Source organism: Trichosurus vulpecula, assembly GCF_011100635.1.
Source record: "Trichosurus vulpecula isolate mTriVul1 chromosome X unlocalized genomic scaffold, mTriVul1.pri SUPER_X_unloc_7, whole genome shotgun sequence".
Lineage (NCBI taxonomy): Eukaryota > Metazoa > Chordata > Mammalia > Diprotodontia > Phalangeridae > Trichosurus > Trichosurus vulpecula.
Window position 1 is genome coordinate 139,363 of NW_023494383.1, and position 13,479 is coordinate 152,841.

At 41.4% G+C, this 13,479-nt stretch overlaps 2 protein-coding genes across 2 annotated transcripts in view; both read right to left on the reverse strand.

Annotated features, from left to right (window-relative positions):
* Positions 1–12,196, reverse strand: part of LOC118833255 (tudor domain-containing protein 5-like) — a 32,773-nt gene extending 20,577 nt beyond the window's left edge. The window contains exons 1-5 of the mRNA XM_036740611.1: positions 12,013–12,196; positions 10,891–11,168; positions 5,871–6,278; positions 4,733–4,914; positions 3,873–3,956 (exon numbers count right to left, since the gene is read on the reverse strand). Coding sequence (XP_036596506.1) covers positions 3,873–3,956; positions 4,733–4,914; positions 5,871–6,278; positions 10,891–11,158 — 942 coding nt within the window. The 5' untranslated portion in view covers positions 11,159–11,168; positions 12,013–12,196. The remainder of the gene's footprint in view (positions 1–3,872; positions 3,957–4,732; positions 4,915–5,870; positions 6,279–10,890; positions 11,169–12,012) is intronic.
* The window catches only part of LOC118833259 (tudor domain-containing protein 5-like), an 18,617-nt gene continuing 17,254 nt past the window's right edge, over positions 12,117–13,479 (reverse strand). Inside the window, exon 7 of the mRNA XM_036740616.1 lies at positions 12,117–12,335. Coding sequence (XP_036596511.1) covers positions 12,117–12,335 — 219 coding nt within the window. The remainder of the gene's footprint in view (positions 12,336–13,479) is intronic.

The following is a 13,479-nucleotide window of genomic DNA, read 5'->3' on the forward strand; positions in this document are numbered from 1 at the left end:
TGAAGTTAAGAACAAACTGTAGAAGATTTTAAGTGTCAGGCTGAACAGTTTTACCTTTGACCTAGAAACCTCAGAGACACCCTCAAGGTTTTTGAGAGCATGAGAATGACAAGCTTAGATATTATATTTTATTTTAGCAGCTCTGTAGAGGAAACATCAAAGCAAAGACTAAAGGCAGAGAGACCTATTAAGTTATTACAGTAGTACAGGAGAGAGATGATAAGGGTCTTAGTAAGTGCTAGCTGAGGGAAACAAAGGCATGTCACCTAGTTTTGCTGTGTTGACACAATCAAAGGATTTCTGAACAAAGTTAACTTAGCATCTGTGAAGGAACCCTTAAAAACCTCTAGTGGATGACAGCCTTTAAGGCAGGGAGTAGGATACTCTAGAGCCTGCTTTCTGCCAGTAAACTAGGAATGGCGTTTACATTTGTTAATGCAATAAAACCATTTTAAAATATAGACAGGCACACTAATGGATTGTTGGTGCAACTGTGATTTAGTACACCCATTTTGGAAAGCAATTTGGAACTGTCAGACCACACACAATATAGTCCCATAGCTTCCTATCACCTCTACGATTAAATATAAAATCCTGTGTGTGTTTGGCTTTTAAAACTCTTCACAATCTGACCCCTTACTACCTTTTCAGTCTTCTTACACCTGACTCCCTTCCACATAATCTATGATCCAATGACATTGGCTTCCTTACCTTTCCTTCCAAATTTCACTCTATCGCTACATTTTTTCTGGCTGTTGCAGTCCCACCTTGTCTCTACCTCCCTTCCAAGGCTTCCTGCAAGTCTCAGCTAAGATCCTACCTTAAAGAAGACAACTCCTTGTCCCTCTCAGTGCTGGCATCTTCCCTCTAATATTGCTTCCAACATAGTCTGTTCATATCTTATATACAATTGTTTACATGTTGCTTTCCTCCTTAGACTGTAAGTTCCTTGAAGGTAGGGAGTGTTTTTGCCTTTATTTGTAACCCCAGCACTTAACCACAGTGTCTGGTACATAGTATGCACTTAATAAATGCCCGTTGACTTGCTGAAATAAAGCGACTAAAATTGTCACGCTTTCTGACCCAGAGACAGGCGTTACTGCTATTCAGTCACTTCTGAATCTTCATGACCCCACTGGAGGTTTTCTTGGCGGAGATACTGGAGTGATTTGCCATTTTCTTCTACAGCTTACTTTACAGATGAGGAACTGAGGCAAAGAGGGTTTAAGTGAATTGCCAAGGGTCAAGCAGCTAGTTAGTGTGTGAGGCTGGATTTGAACTCAGGAAGAATCTTCCTGACTCCAGGCCTGGCACTTTATCCACTTTGCCTCCTAGCTGCCTGGGGTTGGGGGGGGGGCAGGGGAAGAGAGAGAGGAATGGGGGAAGACATGCAGACACTGACATACTAGGCATGAACTGACCGACACCAAGATCACTGAGATAAAGAAAAGTTCCCATATGTGTAAAAACACTCACGGCAGCATTTTTTGTGTAGCAAAGAAGTGGAAACAAAGTAGATCCTGACATACTAAGGAATGGCTAAAGAAATAAAGCACATGAAAGTAATCAAATATTACCATGCTGTAAGAAATTACATTTATGATATATACAGAGAGGCATGGAAACACTTAAATGAAGTAAAGAAGTAGAGCCAAGAAAACAATATACAGAATGACTACAGCAACACACAAATGGAAAAAAATAGCTACCACAAAACAATCAAAAGTGAGTGTTGTAAAATTACAAAGAACAAACATGGCATCAAAGAAAAAATAAAAAGATTCACTTTACTCCTTTGTAGAGATGAGAATATATTTTCAGGGGTTTTTTTGTTGTTGTTTTAATCAATTTTTGCTGTTTTTCCTCTTCTCTTTAAGTATTAAGAAAAAAAAAGAATGTTTAAAACATTCCTTGTTATACAGAATGACTCTACGGGAGGTACAAAGGAGGAATATTGTGAAATTGGGGCACCAAAAATACTGTATCAGCAAAATGTATTTCTAAAAAGAGCATGGACAAATGACAAATGTTATACTGATTTCAAAAAAGAGAAGACAGCTTGCAAACTACACACTTGCTGATGATAGCCAAGATTATGAAACAATTTTTAAAAGAGCAATGAACTAAGATGTAGCACGGAATAATCAAGAAATGGTCATCCCGAACTAATCTGATAGCCTTTTTTTGGATAGGGTAGATGACAGGAATATCAAGGATTTGACAAAGCATCTGACAAAGATCTTTCATGTTATACCTATAAACAAGATATTAAAATGAGGGCTCAAAAACTCTTCAGCTAGGTGGATTCAGGACAGATCAGGAACTTTAGAGAATGTCTAGTTAAACTCCCTTATTTTACAGATGAGGAAATTGTGGCCAAGATATGTTCAATTTTATTTTTAAGTACCTACCACAGATAAGGTACTGCTGGTAAACAGTGTCAAATGATACAGACAGCTCAAGAAAAATAAGAAGTGAAAAAAAGCCACTAGATTCAGTATTTAAACACTGGTTTAGAATAATGAAGAATGTAGTTTTTGTTAGGAAAGGGGGATCAGATAGAAAAGTGAGTAGGAAGGCAAGAGACAGAAACCAGAGTATGGGTGACTTGTAGGAATATGGCTTGGAAAAAGATGTAGGATGATAGCTAGAAATGGCTGGGTCAAGCGAAAGTTTATTGTGTTTTTTTTAAAAGGATAGTGTAGACCTTTGCAGCTTTGTAGGTAGCAAGAAAGGAGTCAATAGTTAGGGAGATACTGAAAATGAGGGAAAGAGCATTTGAATGAAGGGTTCAGTTCCAAAAGGAAACAGGAAGGGATGGAATCAAGGGCACAAGTGGAGAGATTTGGTCTTGGTGAAGAGAATGGCCACTTCTTTATGAGACTAGAGTACAGGAGGAGAGAATGAAGAATGTTAAAATGCTGAGGTATACAACAGCAGACATGAGGGAACTCATCATTTTAAGGGGCCTATTTTCTCAGATAATAAGCTGATGTGAGGTTCTCTGTTGAATGGAAAGGTATAGCACAGAACACTTGAGGAGAGAAGTCTGGAACAATCATGGGAACGAGGGCGTCAGTTTGCGATACAGAATCCATTAGGGAATAAAAAAGGACTGTGGAATAACTCTGAGGACCCAGTAAAGGTTGAGTAATATAAATCTGTAGTGAAGTCAATTTGCTTGGTTGTGTCATAACCAGTCATATTCTACAGCATGTGCAGAGAAGCAGAGAAGGTGAAGAGTAGAGGTAACCCAACATCCAAGACTGAGCAGTGACAGCACAAGGGGGAAAGGAATTTGAGAGCAGAAGTGAGTGAGAGTAGTTGAACTGGTTAACTACAGGGTCAACATTTTCAAGGAAGGAAAGTAAGACAAGAATTGAGGAGATGACGGGAGGAAACTGAGCAACTTGAGGTCTTGGAGAGGTCCCAGAATAGGTATAGGAAACGTAAGGCACAGGGAGACATGTGGACAGAAAAAGTAAATTCAGAGTCCTAGATCAAGCAGAACAACAGTTATGAGATGAAATCATGGATGTGACCATATCTACATGTGGCAGAGATGGTGGGAAGGTCATGGGAGTTGAAGAGACTTATGAATTAGAAAGCTAGAGTTTCTAACAGAGCATCGATTGGTCAGCAGAAGTTCTTGAGAACAAGGGACAGAGAGGAAGACTGTAAATCACATTCTGAATTCCTTGAGAAAGGAACAAGAATAATTTCTCCAATGTCACAAAGACAATCATTAACAGTACCCTATTACTCCCAGGTCCTCAGATTATAAATCCAGGGCTCTTTCACCACACCAGACTCTTCCCCCTCCCCCAAATCCCACTGCTCTTATATATTTCCCGGAAGTAGAGAACACTTACAAATTTCATTTTCTTCTTTAGTTCTGAGTTGATGTTCCCTCTTGGTCCACTTTGTACAATCACTGATTTGGAAGTATTTTCCAGCTTCAAAAAATAAAAAATAAAACTATGGTGTCAAGAAGATGGTAAAAGGTAAAATATAAAAAAGACACAAAATGACATTTCTTTTACTTAAGCAAATGCACTTTTCAACATAAATCAACAAGCAAGTTAAGATACATTCAAGTATTATTCATCCATTCAAGGTGTAGGATCAAAAATATTGTCTTACCTTAGAATTTCCCATCATAATCAATGCTATCTTCTAAGATGGTACTCATGTTAGTCAAGTGGAAGAGTCTTCACTTATTCATTATATTTACCTAGAACTTTTCCTTCTTATTCTAATTCTTAGTGAACATTGTCAGTTAGCTTACCAACACTTTTTTTAAGCTAGGAGGAATTCTCCTAACCATGATCTCTTTAGCATCCCAATGTTGCAATGAACATTTCTGACAGCAGAATGGATTTCCATTTGTTTCCATTTCTCAAGTTATCTTTGGCACTAAGGAAAAGGTCTTTAAAAATCTATCATTATACATTACACCCTGAAAGAACCTGTTTCTTTGAGTTTCATATTAAAATGACTTTAATGGCATTTATTTTCAAATACGTATTCATTGTTAGATCAAAATTAGTAAAGGTTTAAGGATTCCAAGGTACTTCCATGTGAAAAATTAGACTACTTCTCCCTGAAATAACTAAACAATTTTGGTTTTAAAAATCTACATCTGTTTTTTTTATTATATAGTTAGCATATATTATATTTAAGAGACAAACTGAATTTTTTTAAAAGCACTATCACCTCCAAAGTTTCCCACCTGATTTAATTCCTCAGATTGGTCCAAAGAAGAGGCCTCCATGCCATTCAATTCTGTGGTTTTCACTGGATGTGGCTGTTTCAGTGGCTCAGTAGCTGAGGCAGGTTCTGGCATATGTGCCCCTCCTGTAGGTGTTGGCATGGAGGATTTGGGTTGTTTTTTTCCAGCTTGTGATGTTTTACCTTACATGTATAAAAGAGAAGTGAAAAAAATCTTATCAAAAGCCAAGCTTATTGACTTAACATACTTTCAAGAAATTGACCATTAATCTATCACTACAATCTCCTTATCATCTCATTAATAAAATATGATAAAGAGAAAGGCTATCAACTACTCAAAATAGGGAGGAAGAAATTATTCAACTAGATTCCCACTTGTTTACTAAGACTTACTTCAACTGCAATAGCGACAGGCAAGCATCATCTAATGAGATTGCATTTTAAAGTGGAAAAAACACATTGGACTGAATACTGGATTCAGCAGTCTGAACACCTGAGATCCAACTTGACTACTGGTAAATGACTTTGGGCAAATAATATACTTCTTTGAACTTCAGTTTCCTCATTTATAAAAGAGAATAAGAATACCTACACTGTACATATGAAGACAAAGTGGCTTAGATCTCTCTCACCTGACTACCAAGAGTTAATTTAACTGGACATTTTTTCCCATGGCTCCATTCATACCCCAAAGCTGTGCCCCTGGTAGAAGAGAAGAATCTTCCCAAAGGGAAAAGTATTACACTTTCATCAAGTGTGTTCTCCTGCTAAATCTTACAAATCTACATTGCCTACCTTTCAAGGATCTTGTGAAGAGCAAGTAAAAATCTACATAAAAATCACTTTGTAAACCATTAAGAATCATTAAGTATAAGAAAAAAAATGTTAAGTATTATACTGCAAACGATACTGGAGTTCTTCAGGTACTTTTACACTATAAAAACCAGATGGCTACAACACTGGTGCCAGGAGATAAAATTGCATTTTAGATGATAAATTTCATCACTCAATGTGTGTTATACCTACTAAGTCATAATAAGTCTGTGTAGAGTTAACACCTTCAACTACCTTCATTTATTTTTAAGAGGAAGAGGAGGGAAAAAAATATCTGAATTTGCTACCCATGCTCACACTCTTACCTGCTGGTAACCCCCTCTTCTGTTCACTTGGTAGATTTTGGTTTAAGGTCAACAAAGAACCTGCCTGGGTCTGCTCAACAGCAATGATATCTGAAGCTGCACTCAGCACTTCAAACATAGAAAGAAATCCAAATTGCATATATTGGAACGGTCGTCCAAATCGCTCTGCAAAGGCCTTGTCGAAATCAGAAAGGAGGATTGGAGAAAAAGCCAAGAGGTCTCTTAGCTCACTCTTTACCACAGCTGGAAGAATGGGAGGTATCTTCCCCCGGCCAGGTACTCTTCCACGAGAGCCAGAACTAGAACCACCACTTGCCCTTCCTTTCTTTGCAGTATTTCGAAGCTTGTTACTACTCCTTTGTTTTACAACCAAACTTGCTACTCCTTTGGTTGTTTCATCTGGAATGGCTAAGAAAAAGGAAGAAAAGGGAACATTAGGACTGCAGTTCCTCCTTGAGCTCCCTATACACATCATCTTTGATTTTATTTGACACTAGTTAAACTATTTGTGTGTATGTATTATATAATGTTAACATCATATACTATGTTATACATACATATATGCATGTTATACACATTATATGTCACATATACGCACACGTAGTTTTTATATTGCCTGGTATTTTAATTTCAACTTGGGATGGTCCAAATGATTAAAAAAAATAAGAACCAGAAACATCTTTAGGGATTATATGTAGTCTTTTCCCTTCTTCCTGTACTTTCTGCTTTTTGTTTATTTCAAGGGTTAAGCTTTCCAGAGGATAGAAAGGAGAAGCACAAATATTGCTTATTAACTCCTAGAAGATTTGAAACCCACGTAAAATGATTGTATTTATCAATATTATTTCTCCAGTGATCTATTAGAAAAAATACAGTATAAGCGATGGACTTAGCAGTCAGCAAGACCTAGGCTACAGTCCTGAATTCACACATTTAGTAGCTCCATGATGCTGGACAAGTCACTTAACTTCTCTGCGCCCCAGTTTCCTCATCTGTAAAATCAGAGGGTTGGATTTGATAACCTCAAAGGTACCTTCCAATTCTAAATATGTGATCCTATGAAGCAGAAGAGACCTGAATTTGAACCCTGCTGGTGAACATTTACTAGATGTGTGACCCTGGGCAAGTCATTTAACATCTCCAAACCTCATTCTTAATCTGATGCCTGTATGAAGTGACCCGTGATCTGGCAAGTCCCTGCCAAGAGAGGACACAGTCTGGCTTCTAATAGAGTCTCAGTAACAGAGGGTACCTGCTTTGAGGACCAAATTAGCTAAATGGAGAAATGCTCATCATCACTAAGTTACATACTCAGTGATAAATTTTTTGGGCATGACAACCAAGTGAAGAAAAATGCAAAATAAAAATAGCTCTTAGTTATGCATGCCTTTCCCAACTTCTGCTTCTTCAATGAAAATGATAAAGTGGAAGAAATGAGGGCAGAGGGTGTTAAGAAGTATAGTTTTTGGACCATCTATAAGAATTAACTTAAGGTGAGAACCTTCTCCAATGACATATTAGAAGAACTGAATTTCATCAATTTTGGCTTTCTTGATATAAATGAAATCATAAGAGAGGAGAAATAAATAAGCTGTCAGAGGTGATTTTATCATTCTTCCAAAGGCATCTGAGACACTTTATGGGATATCTAGTCATATTCCATCAGGGTGCTCATATTAACTATTTTTCTGAAAGATCATATACAAAAATAGCTGTAGCATGTGCATCAACATCCATAGAAGGCAAAGGGATACAACCTTTACAAAACACTCAACGAGAACTTAAAAATGTAAGGTATAATTTGATACACAGTGATCTCAATGCAAAAGGAGGAATAGGTGATGCCCAAAGGGCTATAAAAATGTGCATACCCTTTGACCATGCAATACCACTTCTAGGGCTGTATCCCAAAGAGATCATACAAATGGGAAGAGAGTCCACATGTACAAAACAATTTAGAGCAGTTCTTGTTGTGGTGGCCAAGAATTGGAAATTGAGGGGATGCCCATCAATTGGGGAATGGCTGAACAAATTGTGGTATATGAATGTAATGGAATACTATTGTGCTATAAGAAATGATGAGCAGGTAGACTTCAGAAAAACCTGGAAAGACACATATGAACTGATGCTGAGTGAGGGGAGCAGAACCATGAGAACACTGTACTCAGCTATAGCCACATTGTGCGATGACTAACTTTGACAGACTTGGCCCTTCTCAGCAATGCAAGGTTCTAAAACAACTCCAAAAGGCTCATGATGGAAAATGCTCTCCACATGCAAAAAAAGAATTACAGAGTCTGAATACAGATTGAAGCATACTATCTGCTCTCCTTTTTTATTTTGTTCTGCTTCTTCTTTCTCGTGGCTCATTCCATTGGTTATAATTCTTCTTTGCGACATGACTAATGTGAAAATATGTTTAATGTGAATGTCTATGTAGAATCTATATCAGATTGCATGCCATCTTGGGGAGGAGGGAAGGGAAGAGGGGGAGATGATTAGGAACTCAAAAGCTTGTGAAACTGAACGTTGTAAACTAAAAATAATTTTTTAAAAAAATGTAAAGCACAATCCAAGTACAGTACTATTGGTAGTAGGAATAGAGAACAAACTTGCATTTCAAAACAAAAAAGAGTAGGAATAGGTGGACAGAAAAAAAATACATTGGAAAATATGCCTTAGGAGTAAGGAGAGAAGCCAAGAACTGTAAACACACAAGCCTCACCTCTATACACCATGAATACTTTCTTTGAGAAAAGAATCATAAGATGTTGGATGTGGTAAGCATCAAGTAACATAAGAAAAATTATATTACTGATAGGAAATGACCTGTTACTGATATAAGAGTTATTCTAGAATCAAGTGTCTGTGTAGAATCACACCAAGGGCTTGTTAAAGCAATGATTAAAATACAAAACTAGAAAGAATAAACATGCGAAAAAGATAGGAAGTGCAATTATAATAATTTCAGCCTGACCTATTTACACAAGTTCTTGATGTCACCTGGGGAATTCATGGACGAAAGGACACCAATACAAAAATCATAATAATTTCATATAGAAGTTCAACAGATGCAAATAAATTGCTGTAATGACCAAGAATCTAAAAACCATCTTAATCAGAAAATACTTAAAGACTTGTCAAGCAGAAAAGATATGATAATCAAGAGCCAGCACCAATTAAGAATATAAACCTAAAATCACATGGAAAAGGATAGTGGAAAATCATGAGCACAGTGTTGCCTCACAAAACAGAAGCAGTGGAGGGAAGAACCAGTGAGAGGGCCTGTTTTGAGAGAATTTAAGGATGAAAATGTACGGAGGTCAATAAACAGAAGACAACAAAGATTTTTCTCATCCACTTTTCACCATCAAGGACAGGGGAGCTAAAGGACATTTGGACTTCAAAAACAGTCCTGGTACGATAGTATGGGAGGGGGTTGTGGGACTGAAGGGGCCACAAAGACAGAAAAAGCAGCTGGCCCCAATCACCTGTACAGAGAGGAGGTCAGTACTAGAGCTGACAATTTTAAACACATTGCAATTATTTATTTTCAAGGAATCTAAAGGAAGGCATGGTAACAAAAGCATGAAAAAATCTTGGAACCACCAAAAAATAAGACAGAGAACATTAATAACTACCAAACCACATGTCTACTTCATCTATAAAATTCTAACAGTCTACACACGCATCAAGGTCAACCTTGGCAGGATATCAGAAAAGGAGGCAAGTTTGCAAAAGCAATATTATCAGCTGACCGCATCATTATTACCACACAACTAACTGAGATGTATAGATGGGTAGCAAGGTGGCACCAGGCCTGCAGTCAGGAAGACCTGAGTTCAAATCCGGCCTCAGACACTTTCTAGCTGTGTGACCTGGGCAAGTCACTTAACCCTATTTGCCTCTGTTTCTCCCTCTGTAAAATGAGCTGGAAAAGGAAATGGCAAACCACTCTAGCATTTTTTCCAAGAAAACCCCAAATGTGGGGTCATGAAGAGTCAGACAGGACTAAAAAAAGAACTGAATTACAACAAATAGAAAATCTAAGGTTCCCCCTAGACCTAACAGTTTGTTGACTAAAACAAGCTAATCTTCTAGATGGGCTCCCAAAGCAAGAGTTTAACTTAATCATCCACACAGGAAAAAGTAAGTGACTAAAGAATGTCTGTGACATCACAATATCAGGTGGATGGGCAACCTATATAGATCATGTCTATAGTATATTTTATCTTGGACAAATACTGCAAAGGTACAATGAGTTGCATCCAAAATTCAACAGAAAAAGGGAAAAGAACTGGATTGCTTTTGGGTAATGATGTAGTATATTTCAAGACACCAAGCTCTCTCTGAAACAAAGGCCCATCTTTTTAACATCAATATTCTTCTGGTGAAATGTTACTGCTACAAATTACAGGATACTGGAGTGTCTGAAGAATTGAGGGCAGTGGACAGGCACATGGTGGGTGCAGGTAGGCTGTGACACGTTACAAATACAGAATTACAAAGGAGAAGAAGTAGAATGTCATCAAAAACCCTCTGGGTTTGTAAAAGACTGGTTGCTTGTATAAAGGATAACCCATGGATAGCCCACGCCCTCACCGTATCCTCACAGTATCAAGAATAAAAGAGAAAAGCCCCCAGAATGCTGGGTGAACCTTTCACTGAATTTTTGGAAGGACGCAGGATAAGCATGCATAGCTCTGTTGTGCCTCGGGTCACGGTAAGGAATCATTACACCAGTGAGCTCCCAGATGCACAGATGTGTGACTATCAAAGCCCTAATATTCCTACTAAGGACCTCACGGGATCCCTACAAGCACTTTGCAACCTTTAAAATTGCATCGTTTTCTTATGGGGCCTCAGCTTTCTCAGGCACAGAATAAGAGTTCCTCCGGACTGGCTCACGGGACCCCAGATGTGAGGACCCCTTCTCCCGGTTTCCTCTAGCCCTAACACCTGTGCCGGCTGCGAGGATCGACTTCATCTGGGGGGCCGCCCCTGGGGCTCTGCGGCCTACCTTTGAGAATGACGGTGCCATCTTCGCAGGGGCAGACGCTCACCACATCGGGCATGGCCAAGACCAGCTCCATGGTGGTCCCGTAGCCCAGGGCACGGAGCGGCAGGTGGCTGCCCCCCATGGACAGGTACTCCCTCTCCAGCTGCTGCGGGGTCAGGCCGTCATTGTTGGAGATGAGCAGGGAGCGGATCTCCTTCCGCAGACGTGCCTGGATCCTCTCCTGGTCCCTCTCCTGGTCCCTCTCCTGGTCCCTCTCCTGGTCCGACATGCTGCCTTCGCTACAAGAGGGCGAAACACAGGAAGGAAAAGAGGAATTTCTCGATTTTAATATTAACGGTTAAAAATAGACAGGGCGGGGAGTTAAGGGAGAGGCACTGCAGCAACGTGCTCCCTTCTGTGGCCCCGGCAGATTCGGCGTTTATTAAGCGCCTGATGTGTGCCCGGCACCAGGAACAGGAGGGAAGGCCGGGACGGCCCCTGCCCCCGATCTGGGACCACCAGTCCCCGGGTCTGAATCTGCGGAAGCGTTCTCCCGTCAGCAGGCGGCCCCGCGGGAGCGCGCCGTGGGGAGGAGAAGGGAGAGGGGGAGGAGGAGGGAGAGGGGGAGGAGGAAGGGGAGGGAGCGCGGGAGGGGGCGGGGGAGCGGGAGGGGGCGTGGGCGGGGGAGCGGGAGGGGGCGCGGGAGGGGGCGGGGGAGCGGGAGGGGGCGGGGGCGCGGGAGCGGGCGGGGGAGCGCGGGAGCGGGCGGGGGCGGGGGAGGGGGAGCGGGCGGGGGCGGGGGAGCGCGGGAGCGGGCGGGGGCGGGGGAGCGGGAGGGGGAAGGGGCCAGCTCTCCCTCTCACACCACTGGGGCCGTCCGGCAGTTTTCCTCTGCCAGCCCCGCCCGCTCCTCTCCTCTCCTCTCCCCACCCCCCACCCTCCACCCCCGCCGCGCCCTGCCCCAGCCCGGCACTTCTCCCTTCACGCGGGCCTGACTGCAGCCCCGCAACATTCGCCCCCAGCCCGCCTCCCCCCAATGTCCGCCCACAGCCCCAACGTCTCCTCAGGCCGTGGCTGCAGGCCCGGGTCTGGGCGTGGCAGGGGCACCTGCGCGGCCTGGGACGGCCTTTCCCCGACGCTCACCCGCTGAACTGGCCTGCGGGGCTCGTGCTAGAGCTCTGCTCGCCTCCCGGTCTGGCCGCCACCGCCGCCGCCTCCTCAGGTTGCCTGTGGTGCAGTGTGCGCAGCTAGACCAGCAAAAGAGCGAGCGGTGAAGGAGGGACCTTGCGCCTGCGCAGCGGCTCCTGTCCACCCTGACGCCCCTGACGAGAGACGCAGGGCCCCTGGCGGGAGGCTGCGGTGGCCGTGGCCCTTGGGAGGGTTGGGGCGCCACAAAGCCCAAGGACAGGACCTAGAGCGGGGGCATCGCCGTCCTTCCTGCCTCCTGCGGCCCAACCCCTGCCTAGCTATATACTATTGCATTACATTCATATACCACAACTTGTTCAGCCATTCCCCAGTTGATGAGTATCCCTCAATTTCCAATTCTTTGCCACCACAAAAATCGCTCCTATAAATATTTTTGTACATGTGGGTCCTTTTCCATTCTTATGACCTCTTTGGGATATGGCTGTAGAAGTGGTACTGCCGGGTCAAAGGGTATGCAGTTTGTTCTCCAGGATGGTTGGATCAGTTCACAACTCCACCAACAATGCATTAGTGTTCCAATTTTCCCACATCGCCAACATTTATCATTTTCCTGTTTTGTCATGTTAGCCAATCTGATAGGTGTACCTCAGAGTTGTTTTCATTTGCACTTCTCCTAATCAATAGTGATTTAGAGCAATTTTTCATATGACTCTACATAACTTAATTTCTTCCACTGAAAATTGCCTGTTCATATCATTTGACCATTTATCAATTGGAGAATGACTCGTATTCTTATAAATTCAACTCAGTTCTCTATATATTTTAGAAATGAGGCCGTCATCAGAGACACTGGCTATAAAAATTTTTTCCCAGCTTTCTACTTCCCTTCTAATCTTAGTTGCATTGGCTTTGTTCGTGCAAAAACTTTTCAATTTAATGTCATCAAAATCATCCATTTTGCCTTTCATAATGTTCTCCATCTCTTGTTTGGTCATAAATTCTTGTTCTCCATAGGTCTGACAGGTAAGCTACTCCTTGCTCGCCTAGCTTACTTTTAGTATCAGGCTTTATATCTAAATCATGTACCCATTTTGAGCTTTCTTTTTTTAATAAATTTGATAGTGATAGTATTCTATCACTATCAAATTTATTTGAGCTAAAATGGACTTTGTAGCAATCAACTAGCCCAACGACCAAATTTTATACATAAGAAAATTAAGGCTTCGAGATGTTAAATAACTTGTTCAAAGCCCTACCATGAGAATCATTTCAATTCTTTTCCCAACTGACCAAACGTAATTTAGTTTTGCAATTACTGTTCCTTTTAAAGGTTTATAATGATCATTACCTATGAGGATTTAGATATCAGTTGAAGCCCCTTCTCCCTTTGGAACTGAGTTCATTATGAACTAATGATAAAATATTGAATATAACTTCTTATTATTACCATCAATTTTGAAG